The sequence below is a fragment of the Neomonachus schauinslandi genome, chromosome 4 (assembly GCF_002201575.2).
Source record: "Neomonachus schauinslandi chromosome 4, ASM220157v2, whole genome shotgun sequence".
Classification (NCBI taxonomy): Eukaryota; Metazoa; Chordata; class Mammalia; order Carnivora; family Phocidae; genus Neomonachus; species Neomonachus schauinslandi.
The window spans coordinates 178,836,764-178,850,266 of record NC_058406.1 but is presented as its reverse complement, the minus strand read 5'-3'; the positions used below and the strand labels follow the sequence as shown (position 1 = coordinate 178,850,266).

Genomic DNA, 13,503 nt, shown 5'->3' with positions numbered 1-13,503 from the left:
GGCACAAAAATAACATTAACAAATGGAAAGACTAAATATTCTCACCTGTTGAAACCAATTATAATCACTTAAAATGAACACTATAATAAAACAGTGGTTCCTAAAGAACCCTCAGCTGCAGAGTCATTTTTCAATGGGCTTCTATTCTTCAGAAAATGGTCAACATGTCTAATTTCCATTTATTCTTTGATCTGACAATGAAACCAAAGCTTCTTCATATTATTTAAAAGAATGCCAACAGAGGTTTATATAACTTTATTAGGCCAAAGACACTAAGAAACACTTTGTCCTTAAAATAAGAAGATAAGACTAAATACTTTATTTTAATTCCCCTTTTAACATATATTCAGAAAAATTAAGTATGTTTACAATTTTTTTAAAGACTAGAATCATTAGACTGAAGAGGTCTTGGAAGTGAGAGAGCCTAGTATGACTGGCCCTGCTTCAGATACTTAAATCTCTTCTCCTGTGAACACTAACCAGGCTAGGATTTCCAGAGTTTTCATCATCCTAACACCCTACTTTCTAAATTACAACAAAGCCCAGAAAAATAAGACGAGCTTCTAAGGACCAACCTGAAGGTAAGAAATTTGAGAAACTTATAAAAGTACTTTTACTTTGGGAATTAACATATTCAGGAACTAAATTTAATTCAGCATTCATCTTTCCAACCATTTTTGCTACCAACTTTTTTTCTTAAAATTTTATTTTTTCAAGTAATCTCTACACCCAACGTGGGGCTTGAACCCACAATCCCGAGATCAAGAGTTGCATGCTCCACCGACTGAGCCAGCCAGGCCCCCCTTATTTGCTACCATCTTTAATGAGACCGGGCAAGAGTAAGAATGTTTATATAATAATATTTAGAACCGCAGAGATTATGTCACCACAGGTTGACAAAGGCAGATGATCCAGTGTTTATAGAAACTACTCCTACCAGGTGATTTTAAAACTATGGAATTTCATCACATTTGATCCTATCAATCCTCACAACAACCCTGTGAGGTAGGTAGAAAATATGTGATAGTTTTCACATTTCGCAACAGAAAAAGCTGACAGTGTTGGAGGATGTTGACCTTGAAGAACCATAAAGTAACTGTCTTTCTTGTTGACCAGCTTGTTACACTAAACCACAGATACATTTCACTTTATTAAAAGCAGACTATTCTAAAATCAAACCCTCCTATCCTCCCCCCCACCCCAAAAGAATCATTGTAGTTTACCAGTAATCTTGTTAAGTCGGGCTCTCTTTGCCTGAAATGAGTTGCCTTGATTATTTTTCCTCTTGTTTGATAATGTGCTCTCTGGCTGTGGAAAGACCATCTTTGGAACGTTCTCTACATGAAGTCCTACTTTTAATAGAATACATATATGAGAGTTTATCTAGAATCCAAAGTTAAAAAACATGATTTTTTTTTAAAATAGCAAAATAGTAAAAATGATTTGCACTTAATTTTTTTTAACCTACTGATTAACACAGAACTTTAAGAAACACAAATTTCTCCAAACTAATATATTAGAAATAAAGAACTATTAAGCAGTTATTCTTTAGGAAAGAAAAGCAGGAAGAAAATGACTCACTGCTTTTTCCATATTACATACCAAAATACATGCAGAAGCACTTAAAAAGTTAAAGAAAAAAAACACAAAACAAATACCCCAAAGCCTACTAACAAGAACTTAAAAGTCAAAATCTTAACTCATTTCTATTCAAGAATACTGAGGTCACCCATTATCCAATACCCATATTAGACCAGTAAACTTCAGCTCTGTAACTGTACTTCTGTAGAAGTTAACCATTCATGCGAGGGACGAGCCCAATCATCTGACCACACCCTCAAATTGCAGGTAGCTAAGGGGTCTGGCTTACTCTCTAAGCGAGTTTACCCTGCCACAAAGAATGAACGTAAGAACATATTTTGTACCAAATGTTTCACTAGATGTGGGCAGATCTTCCTTCTTCTCAACTTCTGCAGAAGCTATAGAGGTTGAAGTCTCTTCCTTCTTTGAAGGTACTTTAAACCATTTCCTCTCATCTTTCTCTTTCTCTTTATTGCTGTTGGCGCTGGTGCGAGGCTTGCTCCCTGTTTTATTCTTGGCTGCAGCTGCAGCAGCTGCTTTGACTAAAGCTATCCAATCCTCCAAAGGAAAAACACAAAACATGTGAAGTATTAAAAATTAATCAAAATTTAATTACACTAATGAAAACATGTCTCACATTTTCAAAGCTACCCTCACACGCACACAAATATAAAAATCAAATTAATTATATTTACAAGATAAATCAACATGGTGATTATGAAATTTAATGATCTAATGGGTTAGTTGGATTGTATAACCTTACATGAAATCGGAAAATATTCAGTAACAAATACTTCTCTGGTATGTTTTCACAGGAATAAAATCTAAAATAATAGAGGCAACCCTCTAACAAATATGGAACACTACATGATGCTCTTAGTACTTTAGATTCAAGTGGCAAATTGCATTTCTTTTCTGAATACAACAAACCTTAACAGAAGAGAAAAATGCTTTCGTTGCAATTCTGTAAAGATTAAAAGAAATGTATTTCCACTGAACAAATTACTGTTCCTTGTTAGGAAGAATGTACCACTCACAGTATGGTCAATTTCATAGAATTCAAGGTATGATTTTATTAATTTTTAAAGCTTTGAAAGTTTGGACACGAATTTACCGCAACAGCTTAATATTACTAGTGAAAGAAAAAGAGCCACTTGATTTGATCAAGGTGAAATACATGCTGTCAGGCCCCAGATTAATTTCCCTCCCTCTTCAACTTCCTAGGATTTGTGTTGATTACCATTCTTCTGAGATGCAAATATTTACTCTTCCTGTGTATTTTCAGTTTGTTGCTAAATAATTTTTAATATTACTATTTTATTTTTAACTAAAAATGCTTATTGTAAAAAATATGAAAAGATATTTAAAAAGTGGTACTAACATTTAAATTTTCACAATAAAAAAAGATTTTTTTAAAACAAGTATTTGTACTATCTCTACAGTTAATCTTCCACTGAGACCACTAAGCTTCAGACCAACTGAAATTCAACCAAAATGGGTAATACATTAAATTCTTAGCCCACATAACTAAAAACTACTTCACAACATCAAATGCATTTACTTCACAGGTTACATTAACAGAAGTCAATCATTAGGTGATCTAGGTTGATGGCTGCTCAGTCTTGAAAATATACGGTGAAGACAATAAGCCATTAAAAATAAACCAACAAACAAAATCTGTCTCGTTCTCTCCATGATTAAAATGAACTAAACTATCATGTGATTGCACCTAACACATTCATTCACCCAATTTTCTATTGAATATCTTGCTACATGTGCCAAGAAGCATGCTAAGCATTTATGAGACAATTTATAAGAGATGCTGCCTGAAAGGCCCTGGAGCGACCACACCTTTGCTCCTGCCTGGAAGATGACCAGCATCTAGCTTTTTCAGTATTTAAACTGTGTCCCCAGTACATGTATTATTAGAAAGTGAATTAAGACACAGGGTGCCTGGGTGGCTCAGTCGGTTAAGGTCATGATCCCAGGGTCTTGGTATCAAGCCCCACATCCCCGCCTTGCTCCCTGCTCAGCAGGGAGTCTGCTTCTCCCTCTACCCCTCCGCCCTGCTCATGATCTCACTCTCTCTCACTGTCAAATAAATTTAAAAAATCTTTAAAAAGACACAGTTGTGAAATACAGATTTATGTCTCTAGTTTGTAAAAAAAAAAAAAACAAACAAAAAAAAAAAACAAAATTAAACAAAACAAAACAAACCAGATAAACCAGTACTGTCCAATCCCAGGTTTACTTAGAGCCATGTTTTTTGTTGTTACCTATAAGGAACTGAAAGGCAAATAAAATTAACTATAAGACGGTGTGATAGAAGAGGCAGTGGAGGAATAAACAAAATACCATGGAAGAAAACAAAACAAAAGATTAATCTTGATTTAAGACAAAGGCTACTGGAAGGCTTCAGGAAACATGACAGATGAGGTGAGTCCTGCAGCAAGAATCTTCAAGGCAAAGGGCAGAAGGAAAGGAGTCAATGGGCACCGCCAGGGAGAGGAAAACCATTAGACAAAGCCATGGCAATCAGAGTGTACGCAAACAGGCACAAGGGGCAAGGAGCAGTCTGAGTAAGTCAAAGGGTTACAGCTAAATTGAGCCTGGAGACTGACATTGAGTATTAGAGGAAAAAAAAAAGCACCACCAATGAAATTGACAGAGAGTAATCAACAAGGCAGAAAGAGAAACAAAGTACAGCCCAACTAGCAAAGTGCCAAATTCAGCAGAGATCGTACCTGTAAGGTCTTATGAAGAGCAGAGTGCTTAATTCTCTGTTCCACATTGTGGGGAAATTTTTAAGTTGTTAGAGAAATGCTGAAAAATGCCAGAGGTAAATTCCATCCCCACCTCTTTTCTCTCTCCAATGAACAGAAAACTGGGAGAGATTCGTATTGTTGCTCTTAAAAGTGCAATCAGATTTTTTTTTTCTAAAGTTCCTGATCATATGACTTGTTAATCATGGAATCACTGCAGTTGTGTCATTAAAGAATTCTCCCATTATATTGCCCTTCTATTTTTAAACAGGTAAGATTCACTATTAAAAATAACTGGTGTGATCCTTTCATGAATTAGAACTAATGATCTGCTTCAAAGCTCCCTGTAGACAAAAGAGCAATACACAATAAAGAAATCGGATTGAGTTCAGAGTCACTCTGTGCATTACACTTATGCAAAATTCTATGTCAGTCACTCAATTCTCTAAGTTCTGAATTCCTCAACTGTGAAATAGAAGTATCAGTCATAGCTATGTCAAAGAATTTGCTATGAGACCCCAATTAAATAATGTATGCAAAAAAAGTTTTATAAATAGTAGAGGGCCTTAAGAGCAAACCTTTAACATTAGTGAGTTTTAGATCAGCACACTTGCAAAAAGAAAAAATAGGATAGAAAAAGCTACAGAAAGTTTAGAGAATATATTTCCAAACTGCATCTATTTATCCTTTGCTAATTTAGTAAAAGAAATTTACTGTGTATCTTTACAAAGGAATTCTCAAAGTACTCAAAATTTTTAAGATACACGCAAAGATGGATTCTCTCAGCACTGCCCACACAACACCTGACTTAGTGTATTTCCTACACGAAAACAAGTCAAAAACTTTTTGGGGAAAAAAAGACATTTCTAAAATGAGGCCATTTTATAAAAAATAATTCTACAAATATTTTAGTGTGCTAGTAATTAAAAATTATGAAGAAAAATGCAAATTAAAAGAAATAATAGTGTTAACTCAGGGCGCCTGAGTGGCTCAGTTGGTTAAGCTTCCGACTCCTGATTTCAGCTCAGGTCATGATCTCGGGGCTGTGAGATCAAGCCCTGCATCATCTGCTCCCACCCCTCACCCCAACCTGGCTTATGCACCACACTCTCAAGCTCGCTCTCTCTCAAAAAAAAAAAAAAAAAAAAGAAATACAGCGTTACTCCTATTTTCTTTCAGTAGTTTATATTTTGGCATTGATTTTCATGTTAATATACGTCATAATGTAATTATTCACTAAAAGTAAACACCCAATACATCCCATAAATTAATTTTTATAACTTGTAACTTTACCAAAATTGGCTCAGTGTATCACTTTGGAAAAAAAATGAAGTTTTAGGGTTAGTGCCATCTCACAAACATTTGAATAACCAGAATAAAACAATAGCTTTAAAGCAAAAAATAAATAAATATTTTTTGTTTAATTAAAGATATATATTAAACTAAGTTCCCAATGTTTTAATCAATCTTTCTATGCAGTAATCAAGAAATCACACCACTGAATGCTCAAAGGAACATTTTATTTATACGTACAAGTAAGAAGACACAAAGCAATTTCCTAATCAAAAGCACTCCATTTTAAATTGCATTTCCGTATTAACTGGGGAAAAAAAATTTGCTAGCTGAGGACTGCAAAACTAAATTTTTGAAAACCAGGTGATTTAAAACAATCATGCTTCTCCGAAGATATCAGGAATCATTTTTTTTTTTTTAATGCGGTGATGTACATTTCTAGATTACTAAACGTACACATTTGGCTGAAGCTGACCAGATGATTTCAACACATTTCAGAATGATACTTTTCACTGCACATGTATGGAACAAATATGTAGCATATTTCCATATTAGACATTTTTATAGATTACTTTCAATTCTTAAAATTAATTGTAGGTCCAGGTGCTGAAAATCCCAAATAACAGCAGAACATAAAAGAAAATATTTTAAATTTCTACTGGCACCTTTTCTTTCCAATCTTTCAGGAAACATATTCAACCAATGGAATCATGGTTTTAACTTCATCCCAGATTCTCCTTTAAATGCTTACCGTTCTTTCTTGCTTTGAGCAGTGACAAAGCATGTAATAGACTGCTTACATCCCATGACTCAGAGAGCCCTACCTGAAACAGCCTACAGAGTGTCAGGTAAGCGCCTTTTGAAAGAAGATTAATGACTATGATTTATAAAAGGAAAGAAGAAGATAAGAAGCTCAATATAAATTTTATATTAAAAATTAACTTTCTAAATGATACTATATACCAGGAAAAACAAAATGAAATTAAAAAAAGGCACTTACCTCACTTCCCATAGACTGGTTACACGATCCAGCTGGGTCGATAGGACAACACCAGCTTAGTGGATGCTGGGATTTCACCTGGAACAGAAACTAGTGACCTATAACTTTAGCAGGTCTAAAGCCAAAGAAGCAAAAATCAAGTGTATAATTTATCTTACATTCTAAGCTTCTTTTTCTTGCTGCTATTTGGGGCTATCAGCACATAATCCTACAATTAGTTCACTTTAAAATATATATATATAAATTTTGTTTTGATTGGTCACCATTCAAGAAGACATCCCTTTGGGTAGCTAGGAATGCTGAACACCCTTACCTGCCCCTTAGCATCCTCGGGCATGGCCTTAATGTGCATTCTTTTTAAACAACGAATTACTCCATCATAAAACTGAACTGTGAATGTTCCTGAAACAGGAGCAAGTCAGAATCATTAGAAAATACAACTGAATCTTACAGCAACATTTGAAATCTAACAAGTAATGCCCTGACAGAAGTATATACACTGTAATTGCAGTAACTGCAAACACACCCATTAAGAACTCCATCAAGTGGGTTAAAGTTTATTTTCCCTTTCCCTCTAATAAAATCATTATTTACAAACATAAATAATATTTCTATAGGAATTATCCTTTGCTCTCTTTGAAAGTTTCTTTTTAGAGAGAAAGAACTGATATAGAGACAAAAAATCATTTACTCAAGGAGAGATCATTCCATTCACAGTATTAACGAACTGGCAAATAAGAATCAGATCCACAGGCTTCTAAGCTAGAAAAGAGTTTACAGACCATCTAGGTGAAAGTGCTGCTGTGCAGACAGACATTGAATTCCAAGAGGCTGAAGGCTCTGTCCACAGCAGTCCCCTAAGCAGCAGCACAGCCATAACTACGCCCCCAACCCCATGCCTTCCCCACTCACTTATTCTGCTCTTAGGGTTTGAGACCCTGTTTGCATGACAATCACAAAGTATATTCACTTTGGGTTACAGAGGTCATGCTTTCAAGTCAACAAAAGTCAGTACTACCACAAAATGTATAAACTACATAGATTTTATACTTAAGAAATTTCAATATTTTTCTATCATTTCCTGTACAAATGAGGGCTGAGAGCCATTTTAAGTAAACAGACACTTGACCTTTACAAAAGAAGTATGAACAATAAGTGTGATGATTACTATGATTGGCTTAGAAGATGGCACCAAAGCCAGATATATATGTACAAAGATTTTCCTTAATTTTCTAATTTGAACATCATTTGATTTCATCTTTTCTATAATTAGCATAATTCACAATATTGAAGATATAAAGATGTAGACCCAAGTTACTGAAAAAAACTAATCCACTGAGTAGCAAGGATACAAAAACACTGGGAAGGGGCGCCTGGGTGGCTCAGTTGGTTAAGCGACTGCCTTCGGCTCAGGTCATGATCCTGGAGTCCTGGGATCGAGTCCCACATTGGGCTCTCTGCTCCGCAGGGAGTCTGCTTCTCCCTCTGACCCTCCTCCCTCTCATGCTCTCTGTCTCTCATTCTCTCTCTCAAATAAATAAATAAAATCTTTAAAAAAAAAAAAAAAAACACTGGGAAAATTGTGAGAATACCAATCCATACGTGCACCTTACACTACCATCACAACTGTTCTCTTCCTTCTTCATTAATGGCCTTGCAGAGGAGAGTAGGCTCCACACTACGCCAGCTGGGCATTCATCCCTCCCCACTGTTGATCACACTGTTTCGGCTCTCATGATGCCTTTCTCCTTTCCTCCCTCCAACCTACTCTTCAAGGATCAGCTCTTTAAATCCCACCCATAATATGAACACTTCCCCTGTTTCCTCCAGTTTACAAATCTGTCCCTCCTCTTCAACTTCCCTAAGACATATTTCAAACACCTAAACGTTCATTTTTGTTAGTTTTGTTTAGCTTCTACAGTGAACAGAAAGCCTCTTGAAGGCTTCCTTTGCTTTGTTTTTCTTTGGGGTCATGGGCTGGGCAGGCTCATCCACCATGTGGGGCACACAGACATCACAAAACAAATACCTCCAATGGAGATTTTTTTAAAAAGAAATTACATCTGCCAATATTTCACTAAGGGCTCACTTAAACTCCTCCTGAAATGGCAGAAACTACAATAAGTGTCTTCACTCTTCCACTAATACAAATTTAATTTTCTGTATTCTATGCCCATTGACAAACGGGATAGGATAAAATATGAGGCCTTTGCTTCTCAGTGCATTGCATGTGTGTGTATACGTGGACTTGTATATGTTATACTCCCAAGGAGCTTTAAGCATGGAGGCAAGGTCTCAAAGCTCTCCACTCTTAAAGGAACTGCTCTTCCTTAAAATAGAGAATGTTGTTTAATTGTGCTTCATATTCTTTTATTTTGGGTGGGTCCATTTACTATCCAACAGAATTGATCCATTACCTCCTCCTTTCCTTCCACAAACTGTTATTGACTGCCTATGTGTTAGGCTCTGGACAAAAAGCTAGGGAGTGCACATGTGTAAGACACAGGGAGGATATGGGCTCTCAAGAAGTCTAAGTGCACAGTGAAATAAAGGCCAGACCAGAAAAGGAAAAGTAACCGGCAAACCTGACAACAGAGATGCCCCTCAACTCTTCCTGGAGTAAGGTGACTAGAGGTAGGTAGTAAAATCATAGCCATATATGTTATTTCCATTCCTTAAAGCAATAAATTGGAATAGGCCTTTGTAAAGTTATATCATAATTTCTAGCCAGACAGCAACGATTTACTTTCCCACACCTAACATTCTTTAATATATCTCTTTTTAAATGTTTTCCCCTTTTATCTGCTCTTAGCTCCCATTTTTTCTCAAGTTTGTTACTTTAAATCTCCTCAGTTTAAATCCCTTCCACGATTCCTTCCCATCACCTCCAAATAAAATTCAAATTCTGTAACAAGACATTGCATACACAGATCCTTGCTTCTCTCTCCCACCTCTTCTGATATTCTATTCCCTTTAAAGGACTCCCTCATTCCAGTCACACCAAAGTCTTGCAATTCCTAAAAAGTGAAAGGCCTCTCTTCTGTTCTTCTGCAATATACCACTTCTTCTGTCTGAAAAAGCCTTTCATTCCTTCTTTATCTAGCTGACTTGTTTGTCTTTCAGGTTTAAAGGAAGCATCCCCTTACTTAGATTAAATGCTCCTCTTGCAAAGAAGCTGTCACTCAATGTGTGTCTCTTCAGTGAAAAGAATGAATGAGTGGTCAAGTTTAAGAACTTGTTATAGAATACTAATATATTACTGACTTGAAATATACACTTGTAAACTATTTTACAACTTTTAAGAGTGAGATTTTAAGTAAGAAATTAAAAAAATAAAATATTTAAGTATATTCCTAATACTAATTTAAATACTAATTCTCAAACCTTTCCAAGTTAATCAGTCTAGAAGTTCTGTTTTTTTCAATACATTATATGCCCAACAGATGTATTCGTCTTCGGTCACACTAACATACCTGATTTCTGTGTTATTTTCAACATTTGATCAGTTCAGTAATTTTTGCTCAATATCATATAAGATACCACAAAGGCTATTAGGAAACTTAACTTTCAATTTTATCTATAGAAATGAAGAAAACAGGGGCAGGGGAAAGATGCAATAAAGGAAACCCTCAAATTGATAAATTTTCACACTCTTTCCTCAGAAAACACTGTACTGTATTTTACTTCCAAGCTGACCTGATTTGAATTTCCTTGTATCTTTAACCTTCCCTCACATTCTGGTTGAACTGCTCATAAAAATAACTTAGCCGACAAACTAGAAACAGAGAAGAAGAAATAAAATGCATATAATGTAAGCCTGTGAACTGAATGCTGCACAATTTTAACCAATTATCTACTGCTCCTAAAGTTTATTTAGGCAGTAAGTAGATCAGGTGTCATGTTATTCTATATTTACAAATAAAATACTCCCAAAAAAGAATATTAGCAGGAAATTTATTAAGTGTGAAACAAAGGAAAGTAACAACCATATGTAACAATTACACAATTAATTAAAATTAGAAATCCAGTTAAATTTTACTATTAATCCCATTGTAAATCTCAGATTACTTCAAATACATACCTTCTTTGTTAATTGCTTCAATCTTGGCAGGGTAATAGCGACAGTCTGTCCAGCGAGCCAGAACTTCTTCTCCAGCTTTAAAATCCTATTTTAAACAACTTTTAAGATCAATACCATGTATAATAAATAAGCATTTCCTTTATAAAAATAAGCTTTTGTAATATTTAACAGAATTCCTTCTGAAATGTATCATTACATAGCTAGCAAATGGAAAAAGCTTAATACTTACAAAGAAATCTTCCTCATCTTTTAGCCCTTCTTTTCTTAATGCAGGTCTCTCCAGCGGTCGCAACCTATTGCTATCCCAGTAAATCCATTCATCATAACGATGACTCCAACGCTCAAAATGAACCAACATCTTGCCCTCCTCATAGTCAATTTTTTCAATTCGTGAAGGATACCTCCAAAATAAAAAGGAGCTTCATATCAAGAGAAAATTCTTACATTTGTTTACACAAAGTATTAAAAAGGATAATTTAACTGAAATATTGCTTACCATTAAAACCATGAACAAAACAATATGGGTCCAGATTTTTAAACTACTGAACCAACAAAGTTTGTTATTTTTGTCTTTTTTTTCTTTTTAAATGATTGGTCTCAATACCTAGTGAAATAAATACTTCAATACACTCCCAATGGAAATATAAATTACTTGTACTGTTTTGGTAAGTAATTTGAAAACACGCTTCAAGAGCCTTAAACACATTCCCACTTTTTAACTCTATCATTACAATTCTGGAACCATATATACAAAATATTTATGATAACAAAGAAAATAGAAACCATCTAAAAATTTAGTTAGAAAAACTGGAGACTGTCTACAGCTATACAAACACTGGTATATCCATTGAATGGTATGTTATATAGTCTTTAAATGTGGTATTTACACATGTGGAAAACACAATGTGGAAAACGAAAAAAAGTAGCAGCACTGTGTTCAGAATTTTAAGTATGTAAAACAAATTTGTCTAGCAAAAACTACTGACACATACATTTGTCTCTTTATGGCACAAAACCACTTTGTTTTTTATATTTCTCTACACTTTCCAATATTTTATAACGCGCATCAATGATAACTAGGGAAAGCTCAGTTAAACTTTAAATTCTAAAATATAAAAACATCACATTGTTCTGTCTTTATGTGTGATGATTCTCCTACTATAAATTCTAAAATAGAAATTAACTTGAAACTTTTAACATGGAAAATTGCTTCATCGCTCCTAATGTATCATATTAAATGTTCACAGATGACTCAAAAATTTTTAAAAAGTTATCATTAAATAACCTTAAGAATTCAATAGCAGCACAGGGTAGATGATTCAGCCATAATAGTTTCATATTTTTGCTAGTTTTTGACAAATCTGGAACTTTTCTTCTCCCTACAGAAAATTGGCTTTCACTATGAAGCACGACAGACCTTACGTAACTTCAAATTTTAGGAACTGATTACTACGGGCTTTATACATCACTCATGCTATTCAAGGCTTCTTAAACATTTCAAGGGCCCTGAATCCTTCTCTGGTGTATAGCTTCTTTCCCCACTTCAGTTTAATGATACTGAACTACTTGGGGCTTCCTCAAAAACACCGAGCTCTGTCAAACATTTGTGCATTTGTACACTCTGTTCTGTCTAGCCCTAAACTCTACCCCCCCTTCCTTTTCTACTCCTCATTCCAGGCTTGGTTTAATGTGTAATCCCGTGTGTAAAGACCTCCCAGCTCCCTGCCCCAACTGCTCTCACTGCACCCACATGGCCAATAACCATCTCAGGGCAGGTTCCCAAACTGTGTGCTGCAGAGCATTTATAGCCTTGTAACTTAATTAATACCCATGACCCACAAAAGGGTCTGGTGGTTAAATAGAGTGGGAAAATACTGGATAACAAGTCACACTGTTTTCTTTATTGAAAGGCTTCTTGGTCCCGTCAACATGGATAAAACATTTACTATTACCGAAGTAAAAGAAATAGGTAATCCTTTTATCACAAAACTCTTATTAACATTTCTTGTGATAGCAGGAATCTAAGGGACATGCTCTGGCCTGTGAGCTTCAAGGAATAACAGAATCATGTCCATCCTTGTATCCCCCATCCCCCAACATCTAGGCCAATGACAGACACACACTGGCCACTCGGGGATTGCTCAGGACAAACAAGAAGTGATGTTAAAGACAATCTGTACATTTCTTCAGAACTAAGAAGGCTGTCGACGTTATAACCTTAAGTTAGAGCTTACTCTTCTCAGTCTTTTTTGGGGAATGAGTATGGATGAAGAAACGTTTTGTTAAAGAAAAGCATAAACATAACACCCTCCAGTTCCATCCACGTCATTGCAAATGGCAAAATAAGTCAATCAGAGAAAGACATGTATCATATGACCTCACTGATATGAGGAATTCTTAATCTCAGGAAAACAAACTGAGGGTTGCTGGAGTGGGGGGTGGGGTGGGAGGGAGGGGTGGCTGGGTGATAGACACTGGGGAGGGTATGTGCTATGATGAGTGCTGTGAATTGTGCAAGACTGTTGAATCCCAGACCTGTACCTCTGAAACAGATAATATATACATTAAGAAAAAAAAAAAAGAAGATAGCAGGAGGGGAAGAAGGAAGGGGGGGAGAGCGGAGGGGGGGACAAGCAAGGGGAGACCCTGGGTTTTCTTGTGTTTATGCTTTGCTTTTCTTTTTTAAAAATTTTTTATTGTTATGTTAATCACCATACATTATTGGTGATTAACATAACAATAAAAAATTTTTAAAAAAGAAAAGCAAAGCATAAACACAAGAAAAC

At 35.4% G+C, this 13,503-nt stretch overlaps 1 protein-coding gene across 2 annotated transcripts in view; it reads right to left on the bottom strand.

The window, feature by feature from the left end:
- The window catches only part of PHF20L1 (PHD finger protein 20 like 1), a 77,544-nt gene that overhangs the window by 49,054 nt on the left and 14,987 nt on the right, over positions 1 to 13,503 (bottom strand). The window contains exons 2-7 of one of the 2 annotated variants that reach the window (XM_044914679.1): positions 10,947 to 11,118; positions 10,718 to 10,802; positions 6,950 to 7,038; positions 6,637 to 6,714; positions 1,926 to 2,139; positions 1,224 to 1,349 (exon numbers count right to left, since the gene is read on the bottom strand). In XM_044914679.1, the coding sequence (XP_044770614.1) occupies positions 1,224 to 1,349; positions 1,926 to 2,139; positions 6,637 to 6,714; positions 6,950 to 7,038; positions 10,718 to 10,802; positions 10,947 to 11,118 (764 nt within the window). The remainder of the gene's footprint in view (positions 1 to 1,223; positions 1,350 to 1,925; positions 2,140 to 6,636; positions 6,715 to 6,949; positions 7,039 to 10,717; positions 10,803 to 10,946; positions 11,119 to 13,503) is intronic. The other variant, XM_044914680.1, reaches the window with a different exon arrangement.